Genomic DNA, 16,135 nt, shown 5'->3' with positions numbered 1-16,135 from the left:
CCAGGGAAAAGGTTCAAAAATACGTCTGAAATATTCAAAATTGGTCAATTTTACCTTCCGATTTTGGCTAAAAAATGTCCTCGATGTTAGTCAAGTAGTTCAAAAATGCCCTCAAGCTAGACAAATAACTTAATTTATTTTTCCTACTAACAGTTGCTAAAACAAAAGAAAAAGGACCAATTTGCGCTTGAATTAGGGGTGTACAAAGTAAACCGCACCAAACCGATAAACCGAGTCAAACCGAGAAAAAAACCCGATTAGTGGTTTGGTTTGATTTGGTTTGGTGTTCAAAAAAAAAAACCGATCATAATTGATTTGGTTTGGTTTTAGCTAAAAAAAGTCAAACCGAACCAAACCAACCCGACATTACATGTATTCAATTTTTAAAATATTTTATACATAAAAATATTTATTTGTTCTGTAATTTATAAATATTTCTTAATTTTTTTGTAGTTTTTTATCTATTGTCATATTATTCAAGCTTGAACTTAGAATTTTGAATATCAATAAGTTTTATATCTTATGGATGTTAGTAACTCATATAAAGTCCACCAAAACCAACTCAATACTAATACTAACAAAAGAAATTCAATTTACCACTAGGAATGAAAATAATATTGAATATCTATTCTTTAGTTTTGTATAATTGGTTTAGAGAGTGAAAATACATAACTTAAGTTTTTTTTCTTGTCATGTAATTAATACTTATTAGTCGTACTTATTTTAGCATGACTTAGTATTTTTAGATTATGGTCATTTTCTTTATGGCTTATTAATTAGCAATATTTATGTTAACCGATTTTATTATCTTTTGTTGAATATTTTATTACAATGTCATCACTCTTCTCGCATTTTGTGTTATTTTCTTTTGAAACACCTTAATTATATAGTTGTATCTTACTAGGACTAAAGAAAATATTTGAAATAAAAGTTATATATTTTGTATCAAGACTATTCTAAAAAAACGAAAAAACGAAAAACCCGAGAAAACCGAATAACCCGAGAAAATCTGAGATTGAAAAACCCGAATTTTATTGGTTTGGTTTGGTGTATAAATTAAAAAACCCGATGCAATTGGTTTGGTTTAGTGTTTAAAAAAATCGAACCAACCCGGTCCATGTACACCCTTAGCTTGAATTATGCGAAATGGGACAATTTTGCCCTTGTTCCGATAATTTCTTTCTTTTTTTTTTTTTTTGGGGGGGGGGGGGGGGGGGGTTGTCATGTGTAATATAATAATAACATAAGAGAATAAGTCATTAAATTTTCCAATTTCGAATAGCTCAAGGATAAAAGTGGCTCATTTTCCCTTGTCTTGTTTCCCAATTTCAAATAGTTCAAGGATATTTTTGATCCTTTTTTCATTATTTAATGTTGTAAGGAATTTGATTTCTAAAGTATAATTGGGATGAATTATTTTCACCCAAATATATACGATTTTTTGATACAGATATGTGTTGTGAATCATCATAGGCTTTCCCAACATTAATATAAACATAATTTGTGTTCTCGTAAAATTAATCTTTTTTTCCAAATGAATGTGCTAATTAGCCTCCGTGGCCTATAAATTAAAGCGCTAAAATGTATATAATTAGTTGATTCTTCTTCAAAGTGGAGCGAATGTGATTGTGTAATTTCCTCTTAAATTTTTAGCATCATCTATTATACCTTGCTCCAAATTAAGCCCTAATTTTTGTTTTTAATTCCCAAATTAACATGTCCACTCGACTAATTAGGAAAAAATATTTTCTTAGTATGGAAACTTCGCTGCTAATAATTTCAATTAATTTATTTTCGTGCGTTGAAAATTCAAATTTTACTAGGTCATCTACATTTTATGGACATTGGTCTATCATTTTTTCCATCATTCATTTTCTCGTCCAATAATAAGTACTTTGTGGATTTGAACTTTAGAAGTGAAGATACTCAGTATAATATTCATCGATCTTGTTTTACGCATCGCTAATATCATAAATGGTTCGAACCTTCAAAATTGAGACGTGTTTAATGAAATAAAAATTCATAGAAGAAGAACTTAGGAAGGCAATTTGATCATTAAAAATTACTATTCTTGTTTTTTCTAGAAGATATGTGTCGTCAAAATGGATCATGAACGAACTTACATACACAGATCATGGAATGTGGGGAGAAGTTTGCGTGCAGGGCGATTGTTTGTGTCACATATCTAACATGCAACTGACTTTTTCTTTTCTTTTGACGGATTGGCGTTCCCTCATCATTTTAGTTTGATATTTGTCTAGTTTGTCTAAACTTTCTAACTCTTAAGCTATATTTTATATTTTCCTTTTCTTAGGACCCGTTTGGCTATGAGAATTTTTAAATTTTTCAGAATTTTTTTTCACTTTATTTGAAAATCAACTTTTGGCCGTGAAAATTCCAAATACAACTTGAAGTTATATTGGAATTTGGAAAACACCTAAAATCTTGCTTTCATTTTTTTTTTTTTACTTTCAATACATTCAAACAACCAAATATTATTTGTAAAAACTATAACCAAACACAACTCCATCTTCAACTCCAACTTCAAAATACAAAAAAAAAAAAAAAAAAAAAAAAAAAGTGAATAATATTTTATTTTCATGGGCAAACGCCTACTTAGTAGGTGTTTACTTTCTAAAACACTTTCTCTGAAGTTACTTGACTTTGTGATGTGAAAGTTGTGTTATGGTTAACCTGTTGTGAATGTGCTTCATCATCTTCCCTGATATCAAAACCTCTTAGGGTATTCACCTGTTAAAACTTTTTTTTTTTCAACTTTCTACGGAAGTTATATTTCTCATTTTTACGGAATTTATTTTATCACAGAAATGTTTTTTAAAATATTTAATCAACCAAACATGATTGAAAAATATCTTTCAGGGAAAATCAAAAAATATTTTCCCTCGTACCAAACATACCCATCGGATCTCTTACAATTAATATCAAATCAGCCTAACCGTTGAATGTTGGCAACATATTAACACCATAAGATTAGAGTATAGTTGCATTTTTTAAAAGTTTCAAAACACTTGGTCCAAAACAACTAATTCGATTAGTCTAGATTCGTTGTAAAGCCTGCTAAATAAGGATACATTTTTGTTAAGGATTTTTCCATTCTTAAGGATTGAACTTGAAAGATCTACAAAGCCTAAGCACATAAACGAGTCAATTCGATGTTCGACTCAACTTATTTGTATTTTAACTCTAGCTTGACTACCTCAATTTTTGCCAAAGTTTTGCTCGACTTGACCTTAGTCGGTGAAAACTCAAATAGGACCCGACTAAGCCAGTTCAGTTGACTCGACAAAATCATGAAATTTATACTCAAAACATTAAGTTCAATTATGACGTAAATGAACAATATGTTAATTTAAGGCAAAAGACATAGATTGCACCCTAAACTATATCCAAAAAAGTCGAGTTCACACTTTAACGAATTAAGCGACCTATTACCTCCCCGACCATCTAAAAAGTGTATTTATTATCTCCCTAGCCATCTAAAAAGTATATTTAATACGTCATTGATACACATATAACCAGTTGCACAAAGAAAGGTGTTACACACTCGCGCGCCATGTCAGCGCCTTAATTTTATCTTTTTTGTTTTCTTTATTCATTTGATTTTTCATTTTTTAATTATATTTACACTAATTAACCATTATAATCCTCTAATAATTATATCTTCTTCATCATTAAATCACCCCACCATCCCATCTCACCAAAAACACCATATCCACCGCCGCTGCCACCACCAAAAATTATATCTTCTAAAAGTTTCATTTTGTTATTGGTTTCACAATTAATTATACTTATTAAATATCATTTATTATAACTTAATCCTTTTTCTTTGTTTCCTTTATTTTTTTCCGAAAGTGAGTTTGGGTTGAGGTCCAACGGCCTGAAATGGAAAACGAACGTGAGAAAATTAGAAAACATTTTTCGAAAAACGTTTTCCTCCATACCGAAACACACCCTTAATCAATCAACTATTTATGAAGTTAATATTTTGCTTATTGTTACCAAAATTTTTTCCCCTAAAGGAATAGCACTTAGGTGCAAAAGAAAATATTATAGCTAATCTGTATCTGATAAGAAAATCAAGCTACGTTATATACTATAACAGCTACATTAAGCTATGGTCCGAGTATTGTAAGCAAGCTCGGTTTAGTACCTGCAAGGCAGATTTTACCCTTTTTCAGGTCCTAAAAGAGAAAATTAACTAGGTTGAAATTTCATCAAGTTAACTTCCCAGAAAGCAACACAGGATGTGGGAATTCAGCACACAGAACAAATCAAAGTTGACAGAGTAGATTGAAAGATAACTCAGGAAAATTGTTAAATCAGATTCAACATCATCAAAAATTTCTTCCAAGTGATCAATGAAGTTGCCAAGCTCATCTATAGTAGCTACTTCCATAATAACAATGGGCAACTTCCGAATAAGATCCAAAACAGCATCTAATCCAACACCACCTCTCACTGGTCACCAGGCAAGCTCTTAATAATATCAGAATCACCTGTAATCCAGAAAAGTAACAAGCCTTGAGAAATCAACAAGACAAAAACAGTTTTTTTATGAATCCAGCAGCAAGAAATACAATTAATTAATAGACACTATGCGGAATCCCACTATATACCCACCTGGGTCAATAATACTGAGGCAACAGACTCTGAAGTATTTACCGCAGGCAGTTCCCAAATCTACGTTGTCTGAAACAAAGGAAAAAGCATTTAAGCATAAGAAAAATAACTTTGCCAGAAAATGATAGCACTGAACAATAAGAAACTTAGTTTCCAATAAGAGGGTGTTCCACAACAAAATGCACTTCTCTTTAGAACTAAAAGAATAAACAAACTAAAAGAATCGGTGCATGGATTCTAAAATGATAGGACTATTTTTTGCTAGGTTTGCATGGATTCTAGAGTTTGTATGCCTTTCAAGACCACCTTATAGCCATGTTACTTTAGGTCTACTTGACTCCTTTACACACCTTCACTCAACAACCTACGAATCAGTGCATCTGAAAATCGACGTAAGGCATGGCTTAACAATTTTTTTTTCTTTATATGTGCTACTTGCATCTTTTGCCAAATGTGATTATTTTTAATCTTGTCTAATTTTGGATGACCACAAAATCACACGGAACATATTGTTATCCTCCCCTTTATTGTGCAGTATTCAACGTATATCTATGTTTTAGATAGAAATCTGTACTGAAGTCTAAATTCATAAGTTGATGCAAGTGACTTAAGAAACTTGATGATTAGTACCTCTAATAGTACTTGTTTTTCCCAACCATCTATAGTTATTGACACCTAAAAATCGAGTATTGAAGCAACATAAAAAGGTTTAAACCACATACTCAACACTCGAGAGCAATAACCAATTTATGCCATTTATTTCTTTAGCAGCATCAATAGAAAATGCCAATGCTTAATTCCATTACACTGAGCGATTTGGTTTTACTCTCAACTTAGTGACAATGTAATAAAGGTCTCAAATTTAACTTATCCACATTCTACATTTCCTTATCCATTTGCTTTTTGGATCAGGGCCAAGAAGAATGGATGTGTAACTTACATATATAAGATACGATTCCACCACTACATTAACCTAATAATTGACTTTGGAAGACAATAGGAACTTTGGAGTTTTAGGAGACGAGCACAGATTCACCTAATAGGCTAATACCTAGATTACTTCAGTTCACGGAACACAATGAAAAGGCTATTCACCTAATGCCTTCTTTTGACTGGTGTGGCTTGAAGACATAGAATCCCTCCTCAATACGGCTAATGAATGTTAACTTGTGCAGGAACATTTGCCTCACTTGCCTCACTGTAGCAATGAGTTACATTGAAGACAAGGTGGTTTCCATTCTCCAGACATTTAGTGACCACCATTGAGTTAGTTGTAGGAAGAATCTCGAATATAGGAAAAAATGCCATTAGGTAATGTTTCCAAAGGAATCGAAAATGGAGAAGCGAGATTTTTATGAGTTCCTGGTACAGAAAGTATCTTCAGGCCCCTTATACCATTAATATCTTTTAAGTAAAAGAAATAATGAGCCTTCCATTTGTTCTTCCCAAAGACAATCTTCCTTCTTTTAGCACATTTTTAAGCAACTCCAAAGAAAATTGGAAAATTCAAGAATAAGTTTATTGGCCAATGACGGAAGAATCTAGAATATGGGAAAGAAATTCCATTCAGGTAACGTTTCCAAAGGAGTTGAAAATGGAGTTGCCGAGATTTTCGTGAGTTCCTTGCATAGAAAGTATCTTCAACCTCCTTCCATAACTACTTACATTTCCTATCCAGTGTCTTTTTGTTTTATGAATATAATCAATCATAAACTTAGTTTCCAATAAGAGGGTGTTCCACAACAAAATGCAGTTCTCTTTAGAACTATAAGAATAAACAAACTAAATTTTTTTGACTTCTTGAATTCAAGGTGAATCAACAACACAAGAAACTATAAGAGGCAACAGAACCCAAACAGACACAACAGATATGCCTGAGAACATCAGCTAATCTAGAGGTCTACGTATCAAGCAGACAGATAAATCTATAGTCAATAGTTAACCAGTGACAGATATCAGGTTTTCCCTCTGGACTCACTACATATACACTTGTTTAGCATCCCCTGGCTATTTATGCTTAGATATCTTCTCATGTAACTTTGAGCACTTTATTGAACCCATACACAAATCCAAAAATATCTTTCTAAAGTGATACTAACACAAGAACTTCAGACGGAAACCAAATGTTCTGAAAGAATTTTTAGCAAAGAGGCACACAAAGAAAGTAAATCACTTCTTGAAAGCCATATGTTGAAAACAACATCAGAAAAACACCAAGGACACTTTCTTAGCATAACGAGATATAGAGATATCTAAAAGAGCGTAATGAATGACATCGACTCACTTCCGTTGTAGTGGTGAACTCCAACCTTTGCCAACATAGCATAATATTCGATCTCGGACTTCCTGATAGGAGGGCAATTGTTGGCAATGATAACAAGTTTGGCTGTAACACTCAAAGCAAGATATAGAAACCCAAGTTAGAATCCAAGAAAGACAACTACCTCTCTAAGAGGGAATCCATAATCAGGAAATTAGTATCTTTCCCCTCTTATTTTAAATAAACAGAGTCCAATTAACCTCACAAAAAATTGTGAGTAACATTCACATGGAAAAGTAGCAGATTTCTAATTTGTATGTGATATTTGCAAGAAAGAAAGTAGATGATAAGCTGTTAAGACTAGAATCAAATTAAATTAGCTCAAATGAAGCAAAACAAATAGAGGATTCATATAACCGACCCCAACTACATTTGGGATTGATGATACAACCACAAATTCCTAATTAATTCCTCATGAAGGCTACTATCAGTGATAGTATTTTTTTTTTAATAAAGATCAGTGATACTGTAGTTATCAAGTGCTCAATTTGAGCAGTCTAGGTAAGAAGTGTGTTGTAGTGCTCCTGAGACAGTGCTTATTACATTTTGGTCTAGTGTTTAATCGGTTTAAGTAACTTTTAAAAACTAAGATCTGATTGGTTAAAATTGAAAAGTTATTTCGTAAATACTACGCAGCCTGTTGTCTCCTGAAAAATGACATGGATTGGGGTTAAACTATTTTGGATAACTGATTCTTGTTATGTTCAAAGTGAAAATAGCCAGATTAGATGATCCAAGAGCCACCTATAAAGATTCATGTCAGATTATTGACTCTTAACAATCCAATGTTTCTTACAGATATATCTACTGACTAAGTGTAAACATAATCCTATATCTCAACTCAATATTAACCTTTTTATGGAGGTCTCAGCTAAGCATAACATTTAGCTATAGATCAGTCTTTTTATAACTACATTTCCCAAGCACGGCACTGATTTGTAGCAAAAATAAAACTACAAATCCATAAATTATGCATCAAAATCCACACATTAAAATACAAGATATGACTTTTTGCCTAACTGAAGAGCGATTAAGTTCACTAAACATACCTTTTGAACTTCTAATGGTCTTGAGAACAGTTTTGTATCCCAATGTATACTTCCCACTCTTCATAACAAGAGCGAGCCTATTGTTAATGCTCTCATGAGTCTTCTTCTACAAAATTCACAACAACAAGCTCTAATTTAGCATTCACCACAAACAAACAAACAAAAAACACGCATTTACTCCTACACAAATATTGATAAAAGAAGAGAAACTTAGCTATGGATTTAAAAATTGTGGCTATTGAAAATTGTTTTCCGCGGCTATCTACAAATTCGTAAAATTTATTATCCACGAAAATCAAATAGACAAAGCTAATTCCTCGTTTATCCTATAATAAAATAACTACAACTTTATTGCTACAATAAAAATTTGTAGCTGATCACACGTTTTTGCCACACGATAAAAGTTACGGTAGCAATAATAAGTCTTTTTAGCCACAGTACATTACTTGAAACTAAATAAATATTTTTGCTTCCAAGTTATAAAAATTCCGGCAATAGTTAAATGACAGGGAAAATTAAGCTCTATGTCAATTTTGAAAATATTTACTGTCACGTATCCCATATTTATGTATAAACACATTTTATATGATACATTATGTATAATGCTTTCCCCCAGGTATAATATTGTATATTGGTGTAGAAGTAAGTAAGAGTTTGTAATTGAAGTCAATGGAGGGCTAAATAGAGAAATTCTCAGAAATGACACAAAAAAGGGCTACGCGAATAATAGTGTTAGTAGTTCATGAGGCTAATTTTTACAATCTGACTCCTACACAAGGGATACTTAAGGCATATGTAGCTACAAAATCTTAGCTATACCTATAAACATTCGAGTTGGTAAAATTTATTAGCCACTAATTGACAAAGGTAATTCCTCTTCTTCTTTTTTCTACTTGTCAGTAACTTACGGTTTTCTTTGCGGCAACCATGGTGAATTTACGGTGTGGTTAAACGACGACGTCGGCAAGGATCGGAAGAAGCAAAAATGCGTAGGCGGCGGCGAGCGAACCCCGAAATGTGGGGAGAGGTTTGGAATTTATAGGTAGTAGAGTGTTTTAGGGTTTGGGCTGAGGACTGATAAGCCCAAATTCTTTCTTCAAAGCCCGAGGGGGTAATAATGTCATGTTGTTCTTCTTCCTTTTTCCTTATTTCTATTTTGGGAAAAATGTCAACTTTTGTGCCTAAATCTTTTTATTTATTTTTTTCAATTTTGATATGAACGGAGTATGTGATTGAGGGCATTTAACCTTTAATTAATTAAGTGGGGGTATGGTCATAGATTTTCGATATTTTTTTCACTTTATTTGCCTTGTAGGTGAGGGTAATAATGTCATGTTGTTGTTCTTTCTTTCTTTCTTTTGTTTTTTTCGGAAAATATTATCGGGCTTTTTTCTTTTATGACATGTCGGTTGACTTAATTACGAACGCTAGCCAAAATTTACAAAAGATTCACAGGGATAATGAATATTAGATGTATTTTGTGTATACTAGTCTCTATTGACGAGCGTTGCCACGCCATCTACCAACTTGTGTAATTTATTTGAAATTTATTAAGCGAGTAAAAAAATAAGGAGGAGGTTATAAGAAAATGTTATCTTGCCAAATTAAACTCGATATTACCTGAAGCTTGTTACCAAATCAATCTTTACATCCCGCCCGAAAATAAAGACAATCCTAACGTATATTACATAGTTAAAATTGAAGTGGAAGTTCTTAACATAAGATATATCCTATGTTAATTACTAATTTTATCAAGTAAAAACGTCGAATTTGTAAGCACGTGTATTACAAGTACATTGTTTTGAATTATATAAGTAGAAAGTAAAGCAACAAAAAACGTGTATTACAAGTACATTGTTTTGAATTACCTGTAAGTTGTAATTTTTATAAAATAAATAATGATATGGCATCAATTTATCTAGGTGGATCTGATGTGTCCTCCATACCAGGGCAAGTGAGCGACACACGGCATTAGAGGGGTTTAAAATACGTGTTTTGATTGAGTTGAGGGGTCTGGATGAAACTTCGGAAACTACGAATACCGGCATGACAAAACTGGACAAGTACAGGGACCTCCCAGGCTATTTCGCCTATAATCTAATATTTTTTTATATTTTAGTAGGTTTTTACATATATATCCATACCTTGTGTCAAAAGTTATGGATTTAGATACATAGTAGTGATGCGAATGATGAGGGAGAAGATGTAGATTCGATAGTTTGATGATGAATTAACTGAAATCCTTATGATTGAAGAACAAATGAAGATCAATGACCCAAATCTTTTTTCCTAGTAGATTATATTCGAATTTACAAGGTGATGGTATTTAATTTAATTTATTTATTATTTTTGATGACATTATTTATCTATTAGTTTGATGAGGTTGTAGTTGGATAACTTTGAAGTTTAGTAGATAGATACTATAAGCCTGTTTGGATTGGCTTATAAGTTGCCTATAAGTTGTTTTCAGCTTTTTTGAGTGTTTGGTTGGCCACCTTAAAGTAGGGCTGCATATCGGTCGGTTCGGTTCGGGTTTCAAAGTTATCGGTTCAACCTATCGGTTATCGGTTTGTAGACATGTTAAACCATTAAAGAACCGTTAAGATATCGGTTAATGGGTTATCGGTTAATCGGTTGTTGTTTGTTATCGGTTCGGTTATCGGGTTAACCGTTAAGATTTCAAGAACAAGGAACCCATCTTCAAAACTGAGCAAAAAATATTTCAACAACGAATAACTTTTTTTGCTAAGAAGTGATTTCCCTAATTTCCCAACCCCAACAAACACCCCAAAATAGAGAAATACAAAAACACATAAACAAGAGTGAGAATTAAAAGCAATGTAGAAGAAGTAAAAAATAGTTTAGTAAGTTTACATTTTCAAGTCTTCATGGAGAGTGTTCTATAATGGGCTTTAGATGGACAAGTACGTTTGATTCAAATAACTCAAGACGCAATCAGTCCAAATTGAAGCGTAATACAGTGATTTCCCGATTTATCACTTCAACATCAAGCTCAAATTAGGGAAATAAGTTGCAAAAGACTTTTACCTGAAAGAAACAGATCTGGATCCAGTAAGGAATTGGCCTGTTTTGCCTTTGCTTCTTCGCTAATTTCTTCTTTATCATAAATGTCTTATGAGAAGGCATTTTCACAATTGGAGATCTCCTCTAGGCGATGAGCTCAGTTGTTGATTGAAACCTTAAGAATTGAGGCTAGGTTGAATTTTATCGGGACTGGGTTTTTTTTTGGGGGCTGTTCCTTTTGCTTTATGCTGTTTGCTTTTGCAGACCATTCATGTTTTCTATTGTCTTGTTTATTCTGTACTAGTGTATTACTATTAATAAAATATCCTCCACTAAGGTTTACTTAGTGGTTTCCAAAAAAAAAAAAAAAAGGTTATCGGGTTATCGGTTCACCCGTTAACAAAAATGGCCAAACCGTGACCCGACCCAATAAGCCAATAACCACAGGGCACCACCCGATACCCGAATCAGTAATTCATTAACCCGAACCATTAACCCAATAACCCAATAATTAGTTCGGGTTATTGGTTTAACCGTTAATATGCACAGCCCTACCTTAAAGCCATTTTGTGCTTAAAATAACCCCAAAAAATTAATTGGGTCTATTTGGCTTAACTTATCTAAAGCAGATTATAAGCTACTTTGTTTAAGCCCATCCAAACAGGCTCTATGTTCCATATGGGTGCTAGTTTGATGATGAACAAACTGAAATTCTTACCATCGAAGAATAAATGAAGATCAACGACACGAATCTTTCTTTCTTGGAGGTTATATTCAAATTCATGAGTTGATGGTAATTAATTTTATTTACGTTTGAAGCTCTCAATGTGAATTTTTTTCTCTTGTCCTCCATTTTTTGCATTTTTTTGCTATACGTTATATTTAAGGTTCTTTTTGGTTAAAAATACTAATATGCCTATGATGTGGGTAATCGTCGAAGAATTGATACATAAATTCAAATACTCTCGTTAGTACCATTACGGGTTGCTAATTTCAAGTTAATGATTATAAAAAATCAAAACTTTCTTAATTACCCATGGCTTTGTCGATTTATAAGATCCATTCTTTCGTCTAAAATTCCAAGTTTTTCGATCATTGTATGTATTGGGTAGGGAAAAGGACATTGTGTGTCCACTCAGCCAAACTAATTTCACATTTGATCACTGTTTGGGCTTAATCCCACCAGGAGTCCGGTAGGCCCAAATTAATGCCAAAAAATGGCTGGCCCAAAATAATGTCAAGGCTGGCCGGCTCAATAGCCGAGGCGCTTAAAAAAAAAGACTTTTTGTGGCGACTAAGTCGCCACAAAAACGTCGAATCTAAAGGGCTGCTACAGAAAAATCAGGTTTTTAGTGGCAATTTAAAAAGTCGCCACTAAAGGTTAAACATGTATAATATGTGTATATTTAGTAAGAAATATCCCAAAGTATATATAATATGTGTATATTTAGTAAGTATATACAAGAATGATACATTTTTATATACATATGTTGAAATTATATATACACTTTATATACAAGAATGATACAGTTTGCTTATATACATATGCTGGAATAAATTATACACTTTATATACAAGAATGATGCAATTTATATACATATGCTGGAATTAATTATACATTTTGTATACAAGAATGATACGGTTTATATACATATGCTGCAATTAATCATACATTTATTATACATAAATTATACGTTAGTTATACATTTATTATACATATATTATACAATAATGATACAATATTTTTTTTTTACATATACAATAGTGATACATATTATATACCACAATGATACGGTTTCTATGATACGTTTTTTTATACATATGATACACTTTCTATACAAGACTGATACAGTTTATATATACATGTTGGAATTATATATACACTTTCTATACAAAAATGATACATATTATATACAAAAACGATACAATTTTCTATTCTATAATACACATTATATACACAAATGATACATATTATATACAAAAATGATACATACCTTAGTAATTCATATTTTATACAGTTTCTATACATTAGAGATAGGTATTGATACATATTTTTATATGCAAATGATACATATTATATACAAAAATCGCCTCAGAGTTTTTTGGGATATTTCTTACTAAATATACACATATTATACATGTTTTGGGATGTTTAACCTTTAGTGGCGACTTTGTTAATTGCCACCAAAAAGCCTAATTTTTCTGTAGGAGCCCTTTAGAAGTCGCCACAGAAAGTCTATTTTTTTTAAAGCGTCTGGTCTTTTAGTGGCGACTTTTTATATCTTTTATGGCGACCTTTAGTCGCCACAAAAGACTTCCTACAGATTTTGGCTAGCCGATGGAAATAGTTTATGGGCTAATTTTCTGGTTTGGGAATAGATGGGCCAGCGCGTTGGATTATTTATAGCCCAGCAACCATTTGTGTACTTTCCCCTATTGGGTATTACTTTGCCCAAAACAAAATTTCGTCTATATTGTCAAATTTCTTTTAATCTTCCTAAACTAACTTTAGGAATTATCCTTGTGTACTTGCCTTATTTATCTCTTCTTTTCTTTTTGATTTTGTAGGTATGTTTCTTAGCGCTTTTTGATTTTGTAGGTATGTTTCTTAGCGCTTTTTGATTTGGAGTAGGGATGCTATAGATGGTGTTGTTTAGGATGTAACTAGATGATCTATGCCCGTGCTGCGCACGGGCTCAACACTTCGAATTATGATGTATATATGTGTATGTAGTTATCTTTGAATAGTGATTATATATATATATATATATATTATGTTCAAAATACGATTAATATAACATTATAATTTGTGCTCCATATCTAAAATTTTATTATATTAATGTTTGCTACGAATACAAAATCGACAAATTTATTAATATTTTTTAAAAGAGAAGACTTGTTTAAAAGGAAACTATTTTCCTCTCTTTGAAATAAAACAATAACAATATTTAAGCATCAGTTGATATTTTCAATTTTAATTCGATTAATTTAAAGGTGTAAAATACTTATTATTTTTTATCAAATTTTAATTTGGATAATTCTAATTCAAATTATTAAATTAATTTTACATGTTTAAAACGAAATAAAGTAGAAATTGGTTTTCTATTTAAATGATGAAATATTATTTTTTAATTTTTGGTAAATATTCTCGGTTTAGCTCATTTTACTTGTCATGTTGTCTTTTGGATGATTTTTTAAGAAAACGTCGATTAGAATTATAATTTTACTAATTTACTTTATTCATTATTTGATCTCTATTTGATTTTTTTTTTACGGCATTAATCTCTTTTCACATTATTCTATCTTATTTTAAAATATAATTATTTTAAGTATATTTATTTTAGTGAACATAACAAATAAATGATATGGCGGAATAACAAATACAACAGTTTAATATTTAGATTAGATTTCAGGCTAATATAAAATAAAAATAAAAATTGTATGATTTGCCTGCTTAACTTTTTGAAGAAAAACAGTTTCATTTGCTCCCACTAATGGATTGATACGCACGTGGCAATGAATCCATCATTATTGACTTAATGAGATACTTTGAAAATTAGTGTTTACTACGAATACAAAGTCTGTTTTTTTTTTTTAATATGGAGTTCACTTTTTTTTTTTTATATTGCTTGATTTTGTTAATATGTGGTCCATTTTTTATATTGCTTAGTGTTGTTTAGTATGGGGCCCACCCTTTTGGACATTATTAGTTTGCACTATATATATATATACTATGTTCAAAACACGATTAATATAACATTGTAATTTGTGCTCCGTATCTAAAACTTTATTATATTAGTGTTTGCTACGAATACAAAGTCTACACATTTTTTTGACATTGTTTATTTTTTTAATATGGGATTCACTTTTTTTTTTATATTGCTTGATTTTATTAATATGGGGTCCACTTTTTTTTTCCCCGTGAGTTTGGAAATAGTGGGTTCCACTTTTTTTACTTTATTTTTTTTTAATGTTCAAAACACGATTAATATAACATTGTTGTTTGTGCTCCGTATATAAAACTTTATTATATTAGTGTTTGCTACGAATACAAAATTTGCACGTTTTATTTTTGACATTGTTTGTTTTTTTAATATGGGATTCATTTTTTTTATATTGCTTGATTTTATTAATATGGAGTCCACTTTTTTTTGCCCGTGAGTTTGGAGATGGTGGGTTGCATTTTTTTTTTTTTAAAATATTGGTTGGTTTGTGTTTAATATGTGGGCTCACAATTAACATTGTAGTTTATGTTCCGTATCTAAAACTTTATTATATTAGTGTTTGCTACGAATACAAAATCTACACGTTTTTTTTTACATTATTTATTTTTTAATATTGGTTGTTTGTGTTTAATATGGGGACCCAATTTTTTTTTTTAAATGTTAGTTGGTTTGTGTTCACACGGACGACCAAAAAGTGCACCAAAGTGGTGCTTGCACTTTTTTTTGCCCGTGAGTTTGGAGGTGGTGGGTTGCACTTTTTTTTACATCTTTTTTTTTTATTTTTTTTTTATATATATATATTGGTTGGTTTGTGTTTAATATGTGGACTCACAATTAACATTTTAGTTTATGTTCCGTATCTAAAACTTTATTATATTAGTGTTTGCTACGAATACAAAATCTGCACGTTTTGTTTTACATTATTTGTTTTTTTAATATTGATTGGTTTGTGTTTAATATGGGGACCCATTTTTTTTTTTTAAATGTTAGTTAGTTTGTGTTTAATAATATGTGAGCTCACAATTTTTTTGGGGCCCACACACGGACGACCAAAAAGTTCACCAAAGTGGTGCTTCTATATAGTAGTAATTTATATGTTTATAATTTCTTAAAATAGTTTAACGGCATAAAAAGTTGGTATATACTTTACTTTAAAGAAAAAGAATCGGTTCGTATTCATTTGAGTCCGGAGCCAAAATGGCTTATTTTTGCAGCCATTAGACCAAAATAAGGTGTCTTTTTTTTTATACCATAATGGGCATTTCGTTGATTATTCAACGAAATGCCCAGCATTTACTGTTCATAGCCGCAACAATTTTTTTTTTTTTTTTGCAGTTCGTGAACTGCTTAACGAAATAGCAGTTTTTTTTTTTTTT

General features: G+C 31.4%; 1 protein-coding gene across 1 annotated transcript; it reads right to left on the bottom strand.

Moving 5' to 3' along the window:
* Window positions 1-4,290: 4,290 nt before the first annotated feature.
* On the bottom strand, window positions 4,291-9,078 carry LOC132626290 (large ribosomal subunit protein eL30-like). The gene is made up of 5 exons (XM_060341107.1): window positions 8,919-9,078; window positions 8,011-8,116; window positions 6,926-7,027; window positions 4,642-4,710; window positions 4,291-4,517 (listed from the first exon to the last, which is right to left on the bottom strand). The coding sequence occupies exons 1-5, from the start codon at window positions 8,937-8,939 to the stop codon at window positions 4,477-4,479; spliced, it is 339 nt and encodes a 112-aa protein (XP_060197090.1). The 5' UTR covers window positions 8,940-9,078; the 3' UTR covers window positions 4,291-4,476.
* Between the last annotated feature and the right edge of the window lie 7,057 nt (window positions 9,079-16,135).

The sequence above is a fragment of the Lycium barbarum genome, chromosome 2 (assembly GCF_019175385.1).
Source record: "Lycium barbarum isolate Lr01 chromosome 2, ASM1917538v2, whole genome shotgun sequence".
In the NCBI taxonomy this organism is placed as follows: Eukaryota; Viridiplantae; Streptophyta; class Magnoliopsida; order Solanales; family Solanaceae; genus Lycium; species Lycium barbarum.
Note: the sequence above shows the minus strand (reverse complement) of the source record. Positions and strands in the feature narration are given on the sequence as shown.

Excerpts from the sequence above, each read along its gene's own strand:
- LOC132626290 (XM_060341107.1), bottom strand. The coding sequence starts at position 8,939 with ATGGTTGCCGCAAAGAAAACC. Across the intron at positions 8,117-8,918 it reads TGGTTGCCGCAAAGAAAACC|AAGAAGACTCATGAGAGCAT; the intron begins GTAAGTTACTGA and ends TGAATTTTGTAG. Across the intron at positions 7,028-8,010 it reads GACCATTAGAAGTTCAAAAG|CCAAACTTGTTATCATTGCC; the intron begins GTATGTTTAGTG and ends TGAGTGTTACAG.